The sequence below is a fragment of the Sinocyclocheilus rhinocerous genome, unplaced genomic scaffold (genome assembly GCF_001515625.1).
Source record: "Sinocyclocheilus rhinocerous isolate Xijiao unplaced genomic scaffold, SAMN03320098_v1.1 scaffold534, whole genome shotgun sequence".
NCBI classification, from domain to species: Eukaryota; Metazoa; Chordata; class Actinopteri; order Cypriniformes; family Cyprinidae; genus Sinocyclocheilus; species Sinocyclocheilus rhinocerous.
Window position 1 is genome coordinate 2,276,123 of NW_015646352.1, and position 19,451 is coordinate 2,295,573.

The 19,451-nt window shown below is 39.4% G+C and overlaps 1 protein-coding gene across 3 annotated transcripts in view; it reads left to right on the forward strand.

Annotated features, from left to right (window-relative positions):
* Positions 1-18,784, forward strand: part of LOC107707504 (cytoskeleton-associated protein 5) — a 27,676-nt gene extending 8,892 nt beyond the window's left edge. For 2 of the 3 annotated variants that reach the window (XM_016511557.1, XM_016511559.1), the window contains exons 13-44: positions 660-812; positions 904-1,002; positions 1,118-1,228; positions 1,330-1,422; positions 1,512-1,697; positions 2,122-2,216; positions 2,307-2,364; positions 3,532-3,657; positions 5,732-5,868; positions 6,694-6,868; positions 6,978-7,091; positions 7,229-7,357; positions 7,620-7,814; positions 8,433-8,565; positions 8,869-8,966; positions 9,877-10,002; positions 10,410-10,559; positions 10,632-10,835; positions 10,939-11,074; positions 11,174-11,367; positions 11,472-11,638; positions 11,829-11,852; positions 14,849-15,022; positions 15,148-15,268; positions 15,380-15,559; positions 15,791-15,978; positions 16,117-16,192; positions 17,142-17,330; positions 17,420-17,557; positions 17,660-17,743; positions 17,850-18,009; positions 18,545-18,784. In XM_016511557.1, coding sequence (XP_016367043.1) covers positions 660-812; positions 904-1,002; positions 1,118-1,228; positions 1,330-1,422; positions 1,512-1,697; positions 2,122-2,216; positions 2,307-2,364; positions 3,532-3,657; positions 5,732-5,868; positions 6,694-6,868; positions 6,978-7,091; positions 7,229-7,357; positions 7,620-7,814; positions 8,433-8,565; positions 8,869-8,966; positions 9,877-10,002; positions 10,410-10,559; positions 10,632-10,835; positions 10,939-11,074; positions 11,174-11,367; positions 11,472-11,638; positions 11,829-11,852; positions 14,849-15,022; positions 15,148-15,268; positions 15,380-15,559; positions 15,791-15,978; positions 16,117-16,192; positions 17,142-17,330; positions 17,420-17,557; positions 17,660-17,743; positions 17,850-18,009; positions 18,545-18,708 — 4,377 coding nt within the window. In that variant the 3' untranslated portion in view covers positions 18,709-18,784. The remainder of the gene's footprint in view (positions 1-659; positions 813-903; positions 1,003-1,117; positions 1,229-1,329; positions 1,423-1,511; positions 1,698-2,121; positions 2,217-2,306; positions 2,365-3,531; positions 3,658-5,731; positions 5,869-6,693; positions 6,869-6,977; positions 7,092-7,228; positions 7,358-7,619; positions 7,815-8,432; positions 8,566-8,868; positions 8,967-9,876; positions 10,003-10,409; positions 10,560-10,631; positions 10,836-10,938; positions 11,075-11,173; positions 11,368-11,471; positions 11,639-11,828; positions 11,853-14,848; positions 15,023-15,147; positions 15,269-15,379; positions 15,560-15,790; positions 15,979-16,116; positions 16,193-17,141; positions 17,331-17,419; positions 17,558-17,659; positions 17,744-17,849; positions 18,010-18,544) is intronic. The other variant, XM_016511560.1, reaches the window with a different exon arrangement.
* The last annotated feature ends 667 nt before the right edge of the window (positions 18,785-19,451 follow it).

Here is a 19,451-nt window from a genome sequence, read left to right on the forward strand (position 1 = left end):
ATTTTGACAGGAAAATACAACAAATAATATCGTTTACATGTAGCGCGAATAGGTAGCGCGTCAACTTTCTCTCTCCCTCTCTCGCTGCGTGTGTGTGAAACAAAGCGACGGCGAGTCGTGCGCCTTCACACTAGAGTTTACGGTACGTTAAATACAGGTGCGTTGCACATCCATTCAGATGAACTGAAAAACAGCACAGATCGCTTGGCGGAGAGTGAAACTCTGAAGCGCTCAGTCAGTGTTTCATGAATGTTCGGCGAGTGAAAATATATCTGAGCTAAACTTATACTCAGCCTCCAACTCACACACTGGCGAGTAAAATCTGAGAATTTATTAGCAATTGGCTAATATTAGACATCATTTAGTCGCCCAGAGTGAAGATTTAGTCGCATATGCGAGTGATTTACTCGCAATGTAGAGGGTTGGTGTGTGTGTATATATTACAAAAAATGTTTATATACAAAAAAAGATTTTTGTATTTATCAACCTGGAACCTTGTAAAGTTTCTAAAATGGCATAAAACCAGCTAGTCGAAGGTGAATGAATCCACACTTCCTTTGTATTAACTTACCAGTTTTGCATGCAAATGTGTATCAGGCAGTCTGCGAACAGACTGTGGGTGTTCATGACTCTTCCTTTCACGTTTCATGCATAAATAGATAAAAGAATGTGCTGATAAACTGGAGCTTGTTGGAACGAAAGGAGGAGGCAGTGGAGGAGAGAAGAAAGAGAAATCTGCTGCAAAAGCACCTCCACCTGTTGAAGCACCTGCCAAACCATCCGGGCCTCCTAAGAAAGCTCCTTCTGCAAAGGTACCACCAGTTCTTATTTTGTTAAATCGGTTATTTTAAAACGAGACGAATGGTTTCGTACTGATTTGTTTGTCTCGTTCTTTGTGAACAGGCTGCAGGACCTCCCAAGAAGGGCAAACCAGCCTCAGCTCCGAGTGCAAAGTCCAAGAAAGCTCCAGACACAAAGGAAATTGTCGAGACTGAGTTGTCTGTACGTCTCCAATTTTACATTGACACTTTTAATATTTTATTGAACTGAGGACTTGACCAAAAATAATGGTATCATGCAAAATTGTCATGTAATTGTGATTTTATGTGTCAATCAGCCGGAAGTGTGTGAGGAGAAGGCTGCCGCTGTGCTCCCAGCCTCCTGTATGCAGCTGCTGGACAGCGCTAACTGGAAGGAGAGACTTGCTAGCATGGAAGAGTTTCAGAAGGTGACTGGGTTTTGTGTCTCTACCTTTTGTGCTGTTTTCAGCTTATTTGTAATGATTTCAACTTGAGGAACATGCTCTAAACTTGAATGTGTTCTGCTCAGGCTGTGGAGCAGATGGACAAATCTGAAATGCCATGCCAGGCTTTAGTCAAGATGCTGGCTAAGAAACCTGGATGGAAAGAGACCAACTTTCAGGTAGTCCTCTTTACCATGTAGGGCTGTTCTTAATTCTCAATGTTTGGCATTCGATCTGGTGCTAGTTTCCAGTGTCTTTCCATCTCCAGGTAATGCAAATGAAGCTCCACATTGTGGGTTTAATCGCACAAAAGGGATCGTTCTCAAAGACGTCCGCATTGGTGGTTTTGGATGGTCTGGTTGATAAGATTGGAGACGTGAAGTGTGGAAGTAATGCTAAAGAGGCTCTCACTGCGATCGGGGTGGCCTGTTCTCTGCCGTGGACTGCTGAACAGGTTGGTGTTTGTGGTGTGGGACTGTTACCACATTTTAGCGGGAAATTAGAAAAATAGTTTCCATTTTGCTAATTTTTTTGAAAGGGTTATTTGTGAGATTTATTTTATAATAATAATAGTAGTAGTAATAATAAAAATATATATTTTTTATATTGTATCCTTATTAAACATCAAAATAGTTGTAATAAGTGTAGTAAATAATGCTTATTGTTCTACTTTTTTTCTATTATTATAAATGGTAATTGAAGTGTTAACTTGTTGCTGTTGTATTATAGACATGTTTAATACTTTTATTATTACTAATACTAATAGTGGTTTATTTTATTATTAAACATCATTATTATGACGATGATGATGATAATAATAATGTAAAAAAATAAAAGTATTATGATTTAAATGATTGCCCTTGTTTCTTAATTCGCAGGTTGTCTCGATGGCTTTCGCTCAGAAAAATCCTAAAAACCAAGCAGAGACTTTGAACTGGTTGGCCAATGCCATGAAGGAGTTTGGATTTGCAGGGTGAGCAGTGTGTTTACCTGGACTTTTTTTCCTTCATGCAGTTATTCTTTTCCTCATTTCTAACTCTGAATCTAATTCCCCTTAATCCAGAATAAATGTCAAGGCATTCATCAACAATGTCAAAACTGCACTGGGTGCCACAAATCCTGTGAGTAATTTTCTGAGTCATGGTTTCAATATACATAACCATACATCTGTTGTGCCTTTCAAGTGGATAGGCATGTTTAAAGGATAAGATCACTTCCAGAATGAAAATTCTGTCGTTATTTACTCTCCCTCCACTTGTTCCAAACCTGAATGAGTTTCTTTTTCTGTTGAACACAAAAGAAGATATTTTGAAAAATGTTAGAATCCGAACAGTTGATAAGAACGGTGCCCATCAACTGTTAGGATACTAACATTTTTCAAAATCTCTTATTATATCATTATTACTAATGATGGTGATTAAAGGGTTAGTTCACCCAAAAATGAAAATTTGATGTTTATCTGCTTACCCCCAGGGCATCCAAGATGTTAGGTGACTTTATTTCTTCAGTAGAACACAAACGAAGATTTTTAACTCAAACCGTTGCAGTCTGTCAGTCTTGTAATGTAAGTGAATGGGAATCACGGCTTTGAGAGTAAAAAAAAAAACATACACAAACAAAACCAAATTAAACCCTGCGGCTCATGACGATACATTGATGTGTAAAGACACGAAACGATCGGTCTGTGCAAGAAACTGAACAGTATTTATATAATTTTTTTTACCTCTGATGCACTGCAATGTCTGAACTGTCCTGAGCGCGTCCTCAACAGCCGACGCGTCTACTTCTTGCTTTACGGTGGATCGCAGACTTATAAGTGCATTACCGCCACCTATCTCTCAAATGGACCATTGACACTCCTAATTGAGATCGTAGATGGTGTCATACTGTTCAGTTTCTTGCACAGACCGATCATTTCATGTCTTTACACATCAATGTATCATCACGAGCCGCAGGGTTTAATTTGGTTTTGTTTGTGTATGTTGTTTTTTTTTGACTCAAAGCCGTGATTCCCATTCACTTCCATTATAAGACTGACAGACTACAACGGTTTGAGTTAAAAATCTTCGTTTGTGTTCTACTGAAGAAACAAAGTCACCTACATCTTGGATGCCCTGGGGATAAGCAGATAAACATCAAATTTTCATTTTTGGGTGAACTATCCCTTTAATAAACATTCTTTGCCTGGAATATTATGACTTACTGAGCTTTGCTTAAACTGCACTGCAAATCCATTTGTCTGATTGTGTGTAATTGTGTATAATGAGCTGTGTTCATGTTAATGTAAGGCTGTGAGGACCTCAGCGATCACTCTGTTGGGAGTTATGTATCTGTACATGGGCGCTCCCCTGCGCATGTTCTTTGAAGATGAAAAACCAGCCCTCCTTTCACAAATTGATGCAGAGTTTGAAAAGGTAAATATGCTCTTTTAAAATACACTAATCGAAAGTGGTCGTTTCAAAGAGTTGCCTTGATCATCAGTGGGTGTTAGCTTGCATTAAAGGAGTCATATGATGCGATTTCAATTTTTCCTTTCTCTTTGGAGTGTTACAAGCTCTTGGTGCATAAAGAAGATCAGTAAGTTGCAAAGACTAAAGTCTCAAATCCAAAGAGATATTCTTTATACAAGTTAAGAGTCAACCACTCCTACCTAAAACGCCTCGTTCTAACACGCCCCCACGTCTACGTCACGATGTTGGAAGATTTGGGCGGCGTTATGCAAATGTTCACGCAAAGAAAGAAGGCGTAACTTTTATTCTCGCTGTAGTGTTGTTGTTGCCGCCATGTCGTGAAGGTGCTGTGTATTTCGTTGTGAAAGCAAAACTACTTTGGTTGGCCTTCCAAAAGAGGACACAACTAGAAATCAGTGGTTAAGTTCTATTTACAACACTGTTCCAGAACACTTCAACCCAAATATTCAGATGTGTGCAGCACATGGAGGACTGTTTCCTGATCCTGGGAGAGTAGACTACAATGCCGGCTGTTGAAGTGGAGTCCAGCCCGGGGTTGTCACATGTGGAATCCACCGGCCGCGCCGTTCTCAAGCCCGCTGGATGCTCCTTCGTCGAATCCGCCGGCCGCGCCGTTCTCAAGCCCGCCGGACGCTCCTTTGTCGAATCCGCCTCACTCTAGGCCGCCGGCCTCCGCTCACTCAAGGCCGCGTTGTGTGACGCTGTTTCGTTGTGAAAGCGAAACTACTTTGTTTGGCCTTCCAAAAGAGGACACGACTAGAAATCAGTGGTTAAGTTGTATTTACAACACTGTTCCAGAACCGTTTAACCCAAATATTGAGATGTGTCCAGCGCATTTTATGGAGGACTGTTACCTGATCCTGGTAGAGTAGATTACTATGCCGGCTGTTCTGACTCACAGATGGTAAGTAAGTTTTTTTTTTTATTATTATTTTTTTTTTTTTATTTAAAGAATTTGCCACTGACGATTCAAGCGTGAGTTTTTTTGGGCAGTGTAGTGTAGCACTTGTTTGTCATTTCTCCGATCACAAATGCAGACATGGTTTTGTTTACGCGACGCGATGCAACGCAACGCGTAAAAAGACAGTATAAGTCATTATAATCAGTAATTATGTCCCCACTGGATGCAACAAATGCCTCGTTTATAATGGGTTTTAATGTGTTTGTTTCGTCGCTCCAGCCGGACAGGGCATCACAATATGGTAAGGAGCGTAACATTTTCCGTCACACACTTGAGGTATTCGGCCAATCACAACGCACTGGATAGCTGGCCAATCAGAGCACACCTCGCTTTTCAGACCGATGAGCTTTGTAAAAATCGACGCGTTTCAGAAAGGTGGGGCATAGAGGAGAAACGATAATGTACAGTATGTGGAAAATAATGTGTTTTTTTTTAACCTTAAACCGCATACACATTTCATTACACCAAATACACAAAATAATGTTCTTTTTAGCAGCATCATATGACCCCTTTAAAACCTGTTTTATCTACATAATCATTTGAACCACACCTGCTTATTCATTATTTTTATTTGGTACTGCCAGTCCCTCCCTACCTAGCTTGTCACATACATAATAGGGTTGTGAGTTTGTGTATATTTTTACTGCTTCACTGCCTGTATTGCTTATGTTCGTCCATTAGTTATTACACCTTGTTTATCAAAGCAGATTGTTTCATAGTGCACATTATCTTAATTTCACACTACTGATGTATTTTAAACCAATTTCCTAAGGCATTTTTGGACTGGTTCTCTTTGATATTTTGATTAAGTTAAATTAATAACCAATCATATAAATAAAAGAAAATAAATAAAAGAAAAAAGTCAAACTAAAAACAAATGTAAACGGTAATAAAAAAGTATTTTTTTTCCTGCTTCTGTCGTTCAATTTTAGATCACCTATTGAACTAAATCACGATAACTTTAATAGACCACTGGTGCTAATGTATTTTTGTGTTTCCTCGTTAAGTCAGTTTTCAGCTTGTCACTTTTTTTGTTTGTTTTTGTTTTTCATAAAGATGCAGGGTCAGTCTCCTCCTGCCCCCATACGTGGCAAAAAAGCAGGAGCGGATGAGGAGGGAGATGCAGCTGAAGAAGAGGAGGTGGACAGCGGAGCCAGAGACAGCATGGACGTGCTGCCCAGAACTGATATCAGGTCTGTTAGTAGGGGAGTGTGATATCATACCGTCCACGATAATACCGGTATACATTTTTACATGATAAAAAAAAGTGTCATATCGCGATATCAATGATATAGTGACGTGATGACGTATGGCGGATATACGTTCCCTAGCACGCACAACAACAACAACAACGCCACAAACCCAATAGGTGTGTTCGACTTGAAGCAGCGCTGCGCAGACTGATCGGTGTATGACATCAAAGTATCGCGAGAGCGGTTCTACAGCATATTCGAGCGCATACTCTTAACTTAAATAGGCGAGGCGCATAACTTTAGCAAAGCGGCGCGGAGAGTAAACACAAGCATTGACTAGAGTGGCCGCGTCGGAGCCGTAACGCATCGCAGACACGTGCAGTGTAAATAAGGGGTAAGTCACTCTCGCGGTATTTTGACGTCATACACCGATCGGTCTGCTTCAAGTCAAACACACAGCTGCTGCTGCTGCTGCTGCCACCTTATGACAATAGATTTACACTTCAAATTAGGTAGTCTGTTATCGATGACAGTAGCTCATTGTAAAAGGATGGAAAATGCCCTTCATTTTGTTTGCACTAATAAATGCTGCTGCCTGCCAGCTGTTGTTCCATGTTTTTTTTCTATATCGTCATAAATATCGTTATCGCAAATATTCTTGAAATATCGTGATATAATTTTGAGGCTTTATCGCCCACTCCTATCTGTGAGAGTGTGGCAGTGCTTCACAAAACGTTTTCTTTTCAAATGTTACATTCATCAGGCAGTTTTGGGATCTCAGTGCGAACAAACAGTTCAGATTAAGAGTCTGATTCTTGTTCACAGTGATAAAATCACATTGGACATGGTGTCAAAGATCAGCGACAAGAACTGGAAGATCAGGAAGGAGGGGCTTGATGAGGTGGCAGCCGTCATTTCTGAGGCCAAATTCATCCAGGCTAACATCGGCGAGCTGCCAATGGCATTGAAGGGCCGTCTCAGTGATTCCAACAAACTACTGGTAATTCAAATTACTTCAACTAAACCAGATTCAAACATTTTATTTCTGGCATTTCAGTTGTAGCATTCAATTAAAAGCATGGTTGTAATCATATAAAATGTATCTGTAGGTCCAGCAGGCTCTCAATATTCTGCAGCAGATAGCTACTGCCATGGGTCCGTCTCTCAAGCAGCATGTCAAGAACATGGGAATTCCAGTCATTACGTTTCTTGGTGACAGCAAGGTATGAAACGCTTAAGAGTCTGTTTGTTACACTTGTGGTGTGGCATCACGTGCACTTGTGCTGCTTGTCTGGCTCTTCAGATAACCTACAGCTAGAGAGAGTGAATTGTTTCTAATTTTCTTGAAATGTGACTTCAGGCTAACGTCCGTGCTGCAGCCTTGTCAACACTGAACGCATGGGTGGAGCAGACTGGAATGAAGGAGTGGCTTGAAGGAGAGGACCTATCAGAGGAGCTCAAAAAGGAAAACCCCTTCCTCAGACAGGAGGTACAGCATTCATGGTTTACCCTGTAATGCCTGGCATATGAAATGAGTCAGTCTAATTTTTTGAAATGGAAGAATTTATTGAACCTTTAGGCAAATTATTAAAAAGGAAAATAAAATGGCATCATAAGAGAATATGGAGCTCATGCTTATGGAAAAAACATGGCAAACAATTTTTTAAAACAAAAGTAAAGCCCTTAAATAACCTTAAATTAATTGTATTTGATCTATGATCACAAGCTAAAATGCTGTTAAAATTCTGTAGCTGCTGGGCTGGCTTGCTGAGAAGCTGCCCACCCTGCGTACAGTGCCTACAGACCTCATGTTGTGCGTGCCTCCCCTGTACACCTGCCTGGAGGACCGCAGCGGAGACGTGCGCAAAAAAGCTCAGGATGCACTTCCCTCCTTCATGATGCACCTGGGCTATGAGAAGATGATCAAGGCTACCGGCAAACTGAAGGTAAGAGGGAAAAGTATGTTCAATTCTCTGAATATAAATGTCAAAAAAGCATTTATACGTCTTTACTGTCCTTTTCGATCACTAATGCATCCTGAAAAAAGTATGATTTTCATTCAATGTTATCGTAGATGGTTAATAAGACCAAAAAGCATGGATCAACTTTTGACTAGGGATGCACCGATACCACTTTTTCCAGTACTCGCCCGATACCGATACTTTTATTTTTCGTACTTGCCGACACCGAGTACCGATACCAATATTTTTATTGCATTTGTAATTTTTAAAATATTGGGTACAGAAACCAAAAGAGTATGTATAATGTCTCCCTCTCCCTCTTTCTCTCTCTCTCTCTCTCCCTCTCCCTACCGTTCTCTCTCTCCCTACCGTTAAGTAACTTGTGCATTGTTTTACTTACTTGTTTTTGACAGTAGGCATCCTTAACTCCATTCTGTTGTCTGTGTTTCTTTGTCTGAATATGGCGCTTATCACATGCTGTTTGGGGCATTTTAACGAGTACGAGTACAGGAGCTCAGTATCGGGCCCGATACCGGTGCATCCCTACTTTTGACCATAGAAAAGCAGTCTTGCAACATCAGTCTCCCTCTTGTCTTTCTGCAGCCGGCCTCAAAGGACCAGGTGGTTGGCATACTGGAGAAGGCCAGGGCCGTGATGCCAGCCAAGCCTGCAGTTCCTGTCAAAGCTGCAGCTTCCAAACCCGCCTCCAGTGCCCCTGCTGCCAAACCAGCCTCAGGTTCATGCACTTTCCCTTTAACCACAGCTAACATGACCACTACTTCCTGGCTGGTTTATTGAACACATTTATATTTGCATGGTTGTTAATGTGAACATATGCACTCCATAAATTTACCCTTTTTTGCAGTTATTGATTTTTTTTTGGGGGGGGGGGGATTATGTGTCTCTTTCAGAAAAATACAAAAGGACTTTTTTCTTAATCTGTTTATTTATTGGTTTAAGGAAAATGTAAGTTTAAAAACTCTTATTTGAGATCTTTTAAAGATGCTGAACTCCACTTGAAAGTCTTTTTATTTTACAGCTCCAGCCAGGAACCAAAGTCCCAGTGAAGATTTTAGTGAACCAGAACCCAAACCAGACACTAAGAAAGCTAAACCAGCAGGTCCTGCGGCTAAAAAGGTGTGGCACAATTCAGTGTTTCTGCTTTGCCTGCTTTGGTATGGAGTTGCTGCTCATGACAGATTTAAAACCTTTTCCCAAATTGTGATCTGAAACATCAGTTCCATAATACACAAGGGACTGTTCATGGGAAGACAATGACTGTTCTTTTGCAGTTCCAAAATAAGAAGCCTCAATTGAATGTGAATTTAGATTTTGGCCGACTTTCTAAAGGTTTGAAGAGTCTGAGGATGAATTGGGTTCTGCATTTGTTTTAAATGAGTGTTGCTCTTTAAAGTGTCATTTTGTGCACTAGAGAGAGAGCATGGAGCTCAAGGTGAAGGGAGAGAAAGATAATGCTAAACAAAACAGGCTCTCGAGAGGGATGCCTAACAGCAAGAAGGTGTATTAGAATGGTGTATTAGAATATGGTATGAGGTGGCGCGTTTGGTGTGGAAGCACTGCATGTAATGTAAACTGATTCACAACATTTCTGTAATCCCATCTTCCTTATTCAGCTGTAATGGTCCAATCCAAGTCAGTGGAAATGATTACAATTATTGTAATGAGAAACAATTATAAACCTGTTGCCAACAAAGGAGAAGCTTTAAGGGCTTCCTGCTGTTTTTCGCTGAAATAATAGCCTGATTGGCTGAATGAAATAGATGTTTATAAATGTATATAATTTATTACATATAATTTCAAACAGCATTTTTATTAAGGCTTTGCTCATGATTAAGTTGCATGTTAAAATTTATTGTAAGGGGTACAATCCCACAAGTAAATGAATATTCCTGAGCTAAGTAGCACGATTCGTAATTTTAAACCCATTTAGCAAACTGAGGCATTACTATCAAAATAACATGTCGACATGAAGTAACAGAACTTGAGACTATGATTCAGTGTAACAATTGTTTTCCTGACCCTTCAGGGTGTTGTGGGTAAGAAACCTCCAGTTAAGGCTGGTGCAAAGGATGAGGAGGACAAATCTGGTCCCATCTTCATCCTCGTTCCGAACGGCAAAGAGCAGAGGATCAAGGAAGAGAAGACATTAAAGGTGAGCAGTTTTCGAATCGTCCTCATGAACATTTGTCAGCGCTATTGACGCCTAGTCCACATGTACATGGGTATTTTTATAAACTGAGTTTTTCCTCCTTCGTTTAAAAAAAAAAAAGATATATCTCTCGTCCTGGTGAAAATGCAAAAACATCTCATGAAGTGCTGTAAAGAGCATGCCAAACCAACAGCTGGCGATATAACCTTAACCGTAAAGCCATGTTGGCCAATTACAGACTCGCCTCATGTAAACAAAGGAGTTTTCAAAAAGGTTCGGTTTCAGTGACCTGATACTGCGTTTGCTTGTGGACGAATGGCCAAATCGCATAGAAAATGTGTGGACAGGGCCGGAGTAGCAACTTTAGGCTTTTTGGCATGTTTGGTTACCATTTCTCAACTCTTCTCCAGATTCTCAAGTGGAACTTCACGACTCCTCGTGACGAGTACGTGGAGCAGCTGAAGGCTCAAATGTCGACATGTCTGGCCAAGTGGCTCCAAGACGAACTTTTCCACTTTGACTTTCAACGCCACGTAAAAGCTATTGGAGCCATGATTGAGGTTAGTCGTGTCGCAATTGGTGAGTCAAATCATATCAATCTATACAAGACTAATAACTTGCTTATTTTTCAGCACATGGAGCCAGAGTGCGAGGCTGTGATTGGCTGTCTAGACCTGATATTGAAGTGGTTTACTTTGCGGTTCTTTGACACAAACACCAGTGTGCTGATGAAAGCCCTGGAGTTCCTCAAGCTGCTCTTCATCATGCTGAGCAGGAAGAACTACCAGCTCAATGACTATGAGGCCTCATCTTTCATCCCCTACCTGATCCTCAAGGTGGGTCTTTATCCATCCAAACATTAATTTTGGATAGCATGCATCTAATTTGTTGAAATAAACAACAGCCTAACATGGTGCTTTTTGGTGTCTTGTCCTTCAGGTTGGAGAGTCAAAAGATGTGGTGCGTAAAGATGTCAGAGCTATTCTGACAATGTTGTGTAAAGTCTATGCGGCCAGTAAAGTCTTCCCCTTCCTTATGGAGGGGACCAAATCAAAGAACTCCAAGCAGAGATCTGGTAAATGCACATGGATTTGGTTTCTCAAACACAAAAAGGGTAATTTTTACAGTAGAAAGTGTCTTTATCGTGACTGTTTCTGTCTTATTCGTTCTTCAGAATGTCTTGAGGAGCTCGGCTGCCTGATTGAGAACTTCGGTATGAATGTGTGCCAGCCGACTCCAGCCAAAGCTCTTAAAGAAATCGCCGTTCACATTGGAGACCGTGACACTACGGTCCGCAACGCTGCGCTCAATACAGTCGTGGCCGCCTACAATGCTTGTGGAGACCAAGTCTTCAAACTCATTGGCAAAGTAAGACGCTAATTACCCTCAAACGTGAACCTTTCACTTTTATTACCATCTTTGGATGCGATGTCACATCCAAACTCAAATTTGAACATTTTATCATTGTCAAGCTGTCTGAGAAAGAAATGAGCATGCTGGAAGAGAGAATCAAACGTTCGGCCAAGAAGACGCCTGCAGCCTCAGCCAAACAGGAGAGACCACAGAGAGAGCATCCTGCAAATCCCAATGCAACCTTCCTGCGCAAGCCTGCTCAAGAGGAAGTGCCCAACAAGCTCAAGTATGTACTACTTATTGTCAAGTAACACACTCTTAAAAGAGTCCTGGCCCATGTGTAATGCTTTCTATACACACACAGTCTCATTCTGTCTCGTTCTGTCCTCTTGTCATTGCATGTTGTTTCTTAATCCTGAGCCTTTCTCTTCTCCTCTTACTATTCCTTTCTTTTCTTCGCTGCCCTCCATGGACAGAATAATGTATCGCACTTACAGGATGTAAGTACTGCTGTACAGCTGTAGCCACTGTTCACATGGCACCTGACATCCTGGAGGTCTAGAGATCACAAAAAAACTGGACTGAAATATTTGAGAGATTAGATCATATGGATGACTGATATAGCCAAATATTTTCAGCCTCATATTTGATATCCCTATGCATTCGCTCTGTGATTTTTATGTAAGGAGTATATAACAGTACAAATGTATTTTGAAAGTAAATCATGTTTCCACACTTCCATAAAATGAACACAAAGGAGATATTTAATTTATGCACCAATATGCTTATGAAATATGTATACACACTACCATTTAAAAGTTTGGGCTACGTGAGTTTAGGGTTGTAACGATATACCGGTATGACGGTTTATCGCGGTTTGAACGTGCACGGTTATCATACTGTAAATATTTGCGTATCTACGGTTTAAAAAAAAAAAAAAATGAAGAAAACAATCTCACCCGCGCATATGCAACTTATTTCCACTCGGCTGCTTCACTCTGCATTCACTTGGCTGCTTGCACGCACGCGGAGAAAATGACAGAGACGGAGATAATATCTAATCTCCATCCCCGCCGAAAAAAAAGTTAAAATCTGCAGTATGGGAATACTTCGGATATTTAAAAAAAAAAATAACACTGGTTTGTCCTCGAGGACGGATCCAATTTGCAAAAAATGTGGATGCAAAGTGGCTGCAAAAGTAGGCGAAACATCCAACATCTTCACTCATATTCGCGGACACCATCCCTCCGTGCAGATGAAGGTGTCACATTAATAACAAGTTATAAGTTAAGGCCGTATGATTTCAGTGAAGCAGAGGGAATCCCGGTGCAGTCGTGAACATGGAATTTACAGTATAACGAGGATGTCACGTAAAACGCGCAATCTGATGGATAAATCAAAAGTAGATATGATATGTGTCTATGAATATTTAAGCGCAAAGAGACAGCTATATAAATAATCTGCTTGTTTCTGCATGTCTCTGAGTGGCGCCGCTTTATCTACTGCATACTGAAGTACGCATACATAAATGGTGTTTTCAGCGTCTAAGTTACATAAACATGAACATCAGCAGAGCTGCTCTGGGAGAAAACTTAAACATTTTCTAGTTTTATTTGAGAAAAACCATTGCCAAATACACTCTGAAACTCAAAGGTCCGCTACAACCTGTCAAAATAAAAAAAAAACAGCATTTATTTGAAATGGAAATCTTTTGTAACATTACTGTGACTTTATTAAGAAAGGACACATTAAAATTTATTATTTAAAAAAAATTCGTACTGACCCCAAACTTTTGAACAGGGGTCCGTTCTTCGTACCTCACTTATTTTGCTATACGTGACCGCGTTTAAGTTCATTCTGTGTTATAAAAGCATTTTGAGATTTGAGAAGTGGTCTGCATCTCCCATCAAAGCCACCCGCATAAAAGCTTATTGCTCCAATTAATGCACGACTCAGACAAACTCTACGTGTGCGTGTGACTGTAATAAAATTGAGAATTATTCCTTCACGATTAAATCTCTCAATGAGTAAAACTGATTGAATTTAATTATGACAGAAATATATTAGCATTTTACAATGTACTTCAAAGTTATAATAACAACAATAATAATATTCTTTATAATAAAATAATTTATTTAAAAATAGTTTTCAAGGAATATCATGTTTGTCCATGTTTTAACTTTAACTTAAAATAAAAGGAGTTGTAAATTTTCATTTGATAACATTTTAAAACATTAATTAAAATGTTAAAGTGTGATATAGATATACAGGTGAAACCGTGATATTTTCTGAGACTATTATCATACCGTGAAAATCTAATACCGTTACAACCCTATGTGAGGGTTGTTGTTTTTTTTTCTCACATAAATGTATTTATTTGATCAAAAATACAGTAAAAACAGTAATATTTTGAAATACTATTACAATTTAAAATGGCAATTTTGTATTTTAATATATTTAAAAATGTTTTTCCTGTGTTACCCCAAACTTTTGTGCAGTAGTGTATAAAAGCATACCAAACCAAGTGGCATCTGCAAACAAATGATATTCACTGATTTGAGAAGTGGTCTGCATCTCCCATCAAAGCCACCCGCATAAAAGCTTATTGCTCCAATTAATGCACGACTCAGACAAACTCTACGTGTGCGTGTGACTGTAATAAAATTGAGAATTATTCCTTCACGATTAAATCTCTCAATGAGTAAAACTGGTCGTGTCTATTATTATAGATTTACACAACATCCTTAACTATTTTCAAAATCATTAAAATATTTTTGGTGGTTTAACAAGGTACTCTTGTAAGAAAATAGCAGTGGTTGGGACAGAGTTTCAGTATCACCTTCACTTAAAATGATACAATCTAATCCTGTTGACGTGAAGTAAGCCTGCTACTGAGCAGGTTTGAGCTCACGGACCTGTTGCTGTGACAGCAACTCCAGGATGAGAAGAACCTAACAATCCTGAATCATGTCAAATGATAAATCGTCAACCATAAAATCCAGCTAACTGAGTAATCCACGTACGAAGAACAGACCCCAGGAGTGTGTGTGTATATACTTGTGCAGTGTTTTTGATGAACTATGCAATTTAGCAGTCCTTTGAATGAGGGCACAAATTAATGATTGAATCAGTTTTAGATAATTTCATTTGAAACCGTGAACGTCACAAAAGAATCAAATGACCAACTTTTTTTAATTTTATTTTAGAATATAGCTTTTATTTTTATTTGTTGACTTTTCTACATTAAATGCTCCCCTACTTGTAACTATTCCCTTGACACTGGTTAGTAAACTTGAGACAAAAGCACATTTAAATTGGTGACATTCATTGTTGCAAATTTTATATTGCAAGGAAAATCAAAAGTGGATATACGCTTTAATACTTGCTTTCCTTTTTGCTGGTACTGAATCAGAATTTTGGGGGCTCTTATTCATGTTGTGGGGATTATATAGCATAAAAATGCAGCAGAAGTGACCGTTTCCTCCATTTTCAACAGTCAAGCTCGGGCACAGAATGCTCACTTGGAGCAGTCAGCTCCGTCCATCCCAAAAGAGTTTCAGCTGGATCTGGATGTGTTCGAGAACAACCACACATGTGCCAGAGAAATCCCTGACCTGGTGCAGCATAAACTGGATGAAGTTCTGGAGCCGGTCATGATTCCGGACCGCAAGTAAGAGTTTAGCACAATAGAAGCCTTGTTTTATGTCTGTTAAATGTATTACATGACAAAATATTTTGCCTTCTGAAATGCTAAAGTGTCACTCTTGTTAAATGATTAAAATGTTGTGTTTTCAGGATTCGTTCAGTCTCTCCTCATTTTGATGACATTCACAACAGCACTGCCTCCACCATCAACTTCGTCATCTCCCAGGTGGCCAGTGGAGACATTAACACCAGTATCCAGGCCTTGGCACAGGTGGGCATCCCGCGTCCACTGTTTGGATTCTTACATCTTCATGTTGAGCAAAAAATAATTTCTTAAAGACGTGAATACATCAGTAAGAAATTTCCTTGTGATTTTCTGCAGATCGATGAGGTCTTGAGGCAGGCGGACAAAGCGGAAGCCATGTCTGGACACATCGACCAGTTCCTCATCGCCACCTTCATGCAGCTGCGGCTCATTTACAACACGCACATGGCCGACGATCGACTCGACAAGAAGGACATCTTCAAACTCTACAGCTGCATCATAGGAAACATGCTTTCTGTGAGTGCTGCTTTACTTTTTTGTTAGGGAAGTGAGCTTTTGCTTCAACATAGAGGATTGCAGAAAGTTTAGGCCTAATTTCCGAACACATCTAGTATTGTATTGCCAGAAACAAAACGGCTTTTATTTGCAGAAAATTGTTTACACATTAAAATTCAGGGAGAGTCTGCAGAGCAAACAAAAGTCATCGTTCTTTGGCGTGCTGCTGAGTCACTGTGTGTCCGTTTCCAGCTGTTCTCGATGGAGAGTCTGGCGCGGGAGGCCTCCATGGGCGTCCTGAAGGATCTGATGCACGGTCTCATCACGCTGATGTTGGACTCTAGAGTGGAGGACATCGAGGATGGACAGCAGCTCATTCGCTCAGTCAACCTGCTCGTGGTTCGAGTTCTAGAGAAATCCGACCAGACCAACATCCTAAGGTTAGCAGTGTGGCTCCGCTGGGCTACAAGTCCTCTACAGGGAACTTTGTTTGTGTACTGTTCTGTATACATTTGGCCGACACTGCAGACTGACTGTAATCGATGCTTGTAGGTTAAAAGTCATTGTTCTCTTTCCAGTGCTTTGCTGGTGCTGCTGCAGGACAGTCTTATCAGCACCGCCGGCTCCCCCTTGTTCTCTGAACTTGTCATGAAGGTACGACTGGTGCACTTTGTGCCCGTATATGCATGTTGACATGTAAACTGCGTCATATTGTAAGCAGAACTCTTGGCTCTTGTTCTGTTTTGTTTTAATAAGCCTGTAGGACATTAGTTACTTTCCACAACCCAGTGAAATCGTGATGGGTAAAATTATCTACTTGGCTGCTAAATGTTTTTGAATTGTATTACACACCCAGAAGTCATGTCAATTAAGTGGGAAATGTTTTGGTGTAACTTTTGTTTGTTTTTGTTTTTTATTTGAATCAATAGAAATTGAGTACATTTAATTCCACCCACACATCAGTAAAGGTCATTTCGGAGGAAGAGAAAATAATTTAACATGAACACATTTTTACTGAGAACAGCATGCACTGATGAATCAATAATGTGTTCACATCACGTCAGTTATGTTAATTGTGCTTTTTCTGACTAGTAAACACCTTTAATTAACATGGTTAACTCGTGATTGCAACTTGAAAACTGAACTTTAGTAACGCTTCCTGTAGACTATTGTGATGTAAAAAACAATAGCAGTTAAAGGTAGATGGTGACCTCAACATGCATTTCGTATGCCATTTTATTAGCTTTACTAGTCTTTTTATGGCAGCACTAATAATTTCCAAGTCAGTGTTGTAAGCTCAAACTATTATATTTCCAATAATTGAAATAAAATATAAATATAGAGGGAAAAACTTTTAACTTTAATTAGTTGCCATCATTTCTATTTTTGTTGAAGCTGAAGAACTAAAATGTAAACTTAAAAAAAAGAAAACTGTGAAAATATAGAAGCCAATTAAAAATAAAAACTAATAGTGTATATACAGAACACTGATGTACTAGAGCTAAAAATCTTATTCCAACATAGATGCAGCATAAATTATTGAAGTATGACCTTTTTTGCTTTCTTATCCTCTTTAAATAACACCTATCTCTGTCCCATGCAGTGTCTATGGAGAATGATCCGTTTCCTACCGCAGACCATCAACAGTATTAATCTGGACCGCATCCTGCTGGATGTGCACAACTTCATGAAGGTTTTCCCTAAAGAGAAGCTCAAACAGCTGAAGAGTGACGTTCCCCATCGGACGCTGAAGACACTGCTGCACACGCTCTGCAGGCTCACTGGTGCCAAGGTACACGTTTGAGACCTTTATAGAGCTTGAAAGTTCTTTTTATGAAACTTTATCTTTATGAAAGTAATCTGTAAATGGCTCTCTCATAGATATTAGATCACATGTCCATGATTGAGAACCGCAACGAGTCGGAACTGGAGGCTCACCTAAGGCGGGTGGTCAAGCATTCAGCAAACCTCTCCGGACTCAAGTCCGACAAGAGCTCAGAGAAGGGCGCCCTCAGATCGGTATGTTCTGCTGGGTCTCAACTGAAACCTTCATCTTAATGATGCATGGAGAAAATTGTAGTGGTTGATCTGGTTTCTTCAACTGAATTTCAATTTGGATAGGACGACAAAGTGATCATGGCCAAAGTGAGCGACATCCTGTCTGAGATCTTCAAAAAGATTGGCTCCAAAGAGAACACTAAAGAGGTAACACTACAGCTTGTTAAAGACTTTTCGAATTTTGCGAAATAACCAGAATTATTTGCAGTTCTCAGTTAAGTGCTTCCATCAATCAGAGTATGTTGCATCTCAGGGTCTGACGGAGCTGTATGAATACAAGCAGAAGTACTCTGACGCAGACCTCGAGCCCTTCTTGAGGAACACGTCCCAGTTCTTCCAGAGTTACGTGGAGCGAGGACTCCGCATGATTGAGTCAGAGCGTGAAGGAAAAGGCCGAATCCAGACCTCCACAGGTGAGTTGCACTGACTTTTATGTAACACATACAGAGTTCTGGCATGAAACTTTAGATGGTGCAGTCCGATAGGTCTAACTCAATCTGACCTAATGACATCATCACATGGCACAGCTGATTGGTTCTCTCCTGTATCGGTAGCCAATGAACTCGCTGCTCAACATTCAAATATATGACTAGTGCTTGCTGTAGCAGTTGCAGATTGCTTCAGAAAACCTCCACCTTCCCCAGCTCCACCTGTATAGATCTGCTACGAGATGATTCATGTATGCTATATGGGGTTTGTTTCATGTATGTTATATTTGCAGCAGCAATATTTCTTACATGCTCACAGCAGCATGTTGTGGATGTATTGGCAGTAGCAAGTCTCGGTACTTGCTCTCACGCAGCAGCGTAGCAGATCTATTCCGCCAAGACCAAATACATTAACATTGTTATGTACATTACCATGCCAATCCCTCCGAGAGTTGTCACGACCAAACTTTTTGTTGTCTTGATTTTGTCCAAGCGTACTAAGGTCTGTGTTGTCTTTCAGTAATCCCTCAGCACAGCACAGACTCATATTTGCCGAGCTCCAGCACTGTGCCCATCAGCAGTAACGGAGACGATATGAACGCCGCTGCCTACTACGAGAGACTGAAGATCTTACGGCAACGGCGCGGCCTTGAGAACTCAACGGTTTGTCTTATTAAACCTTGAGTCGAGACACAATTGACTTTGTTAGTCTTTGGTTATGAAGCTATTATATGAAAAAAGCTGATTTATGTAAATTCAATCGTGTTTTTCCTTGTGGCACCCAACTTTACATAATATTTTAAAAAATACTTTTTTTTTTTTTTTGTTATAACAATGATTTACTAATACCTTCAACAGCAAAATACATTTTAATAACACTAATTTATCAACACAAAACTATTGATATTTGATGTATCAACTAATTTATTAAATTTTAGGATTTATATAATAGTAATAACAATAACAGTGGTTTTAATGTAACCATTTAAATCAAACATTTTTTGATATTTTATATAAACTTTTTAATGACTAAATGTTAGGATTAATTTTAATTATTAAAACACTTTCATTTATATTAATATTTAAAAATGATTATCAAATAACAATAACGCTGTTTTTATTTACTTATTAGTCCGTTTTATTATTATTCTAAAATTTAGTTGTGTAATTGTAATACATCAAATATTATCAATAATAAATATTTATTTCCTGCATTTGGTAAATATTAGTCTAAAATATTATGATTGTCGTCAATAATTACAGTGAATCTGAGTTTAATCCGTATTGATTAATAATATTTGATTAATAATATTTGATGTATTAACAATATTTTAAGAATAATAATGGTAGTTTCAACAAAATATTCATCTAAAAATTACACTTTTTTTTTTTTTCTCGTTTGTTTTATTTTTGATAATAATTGATGT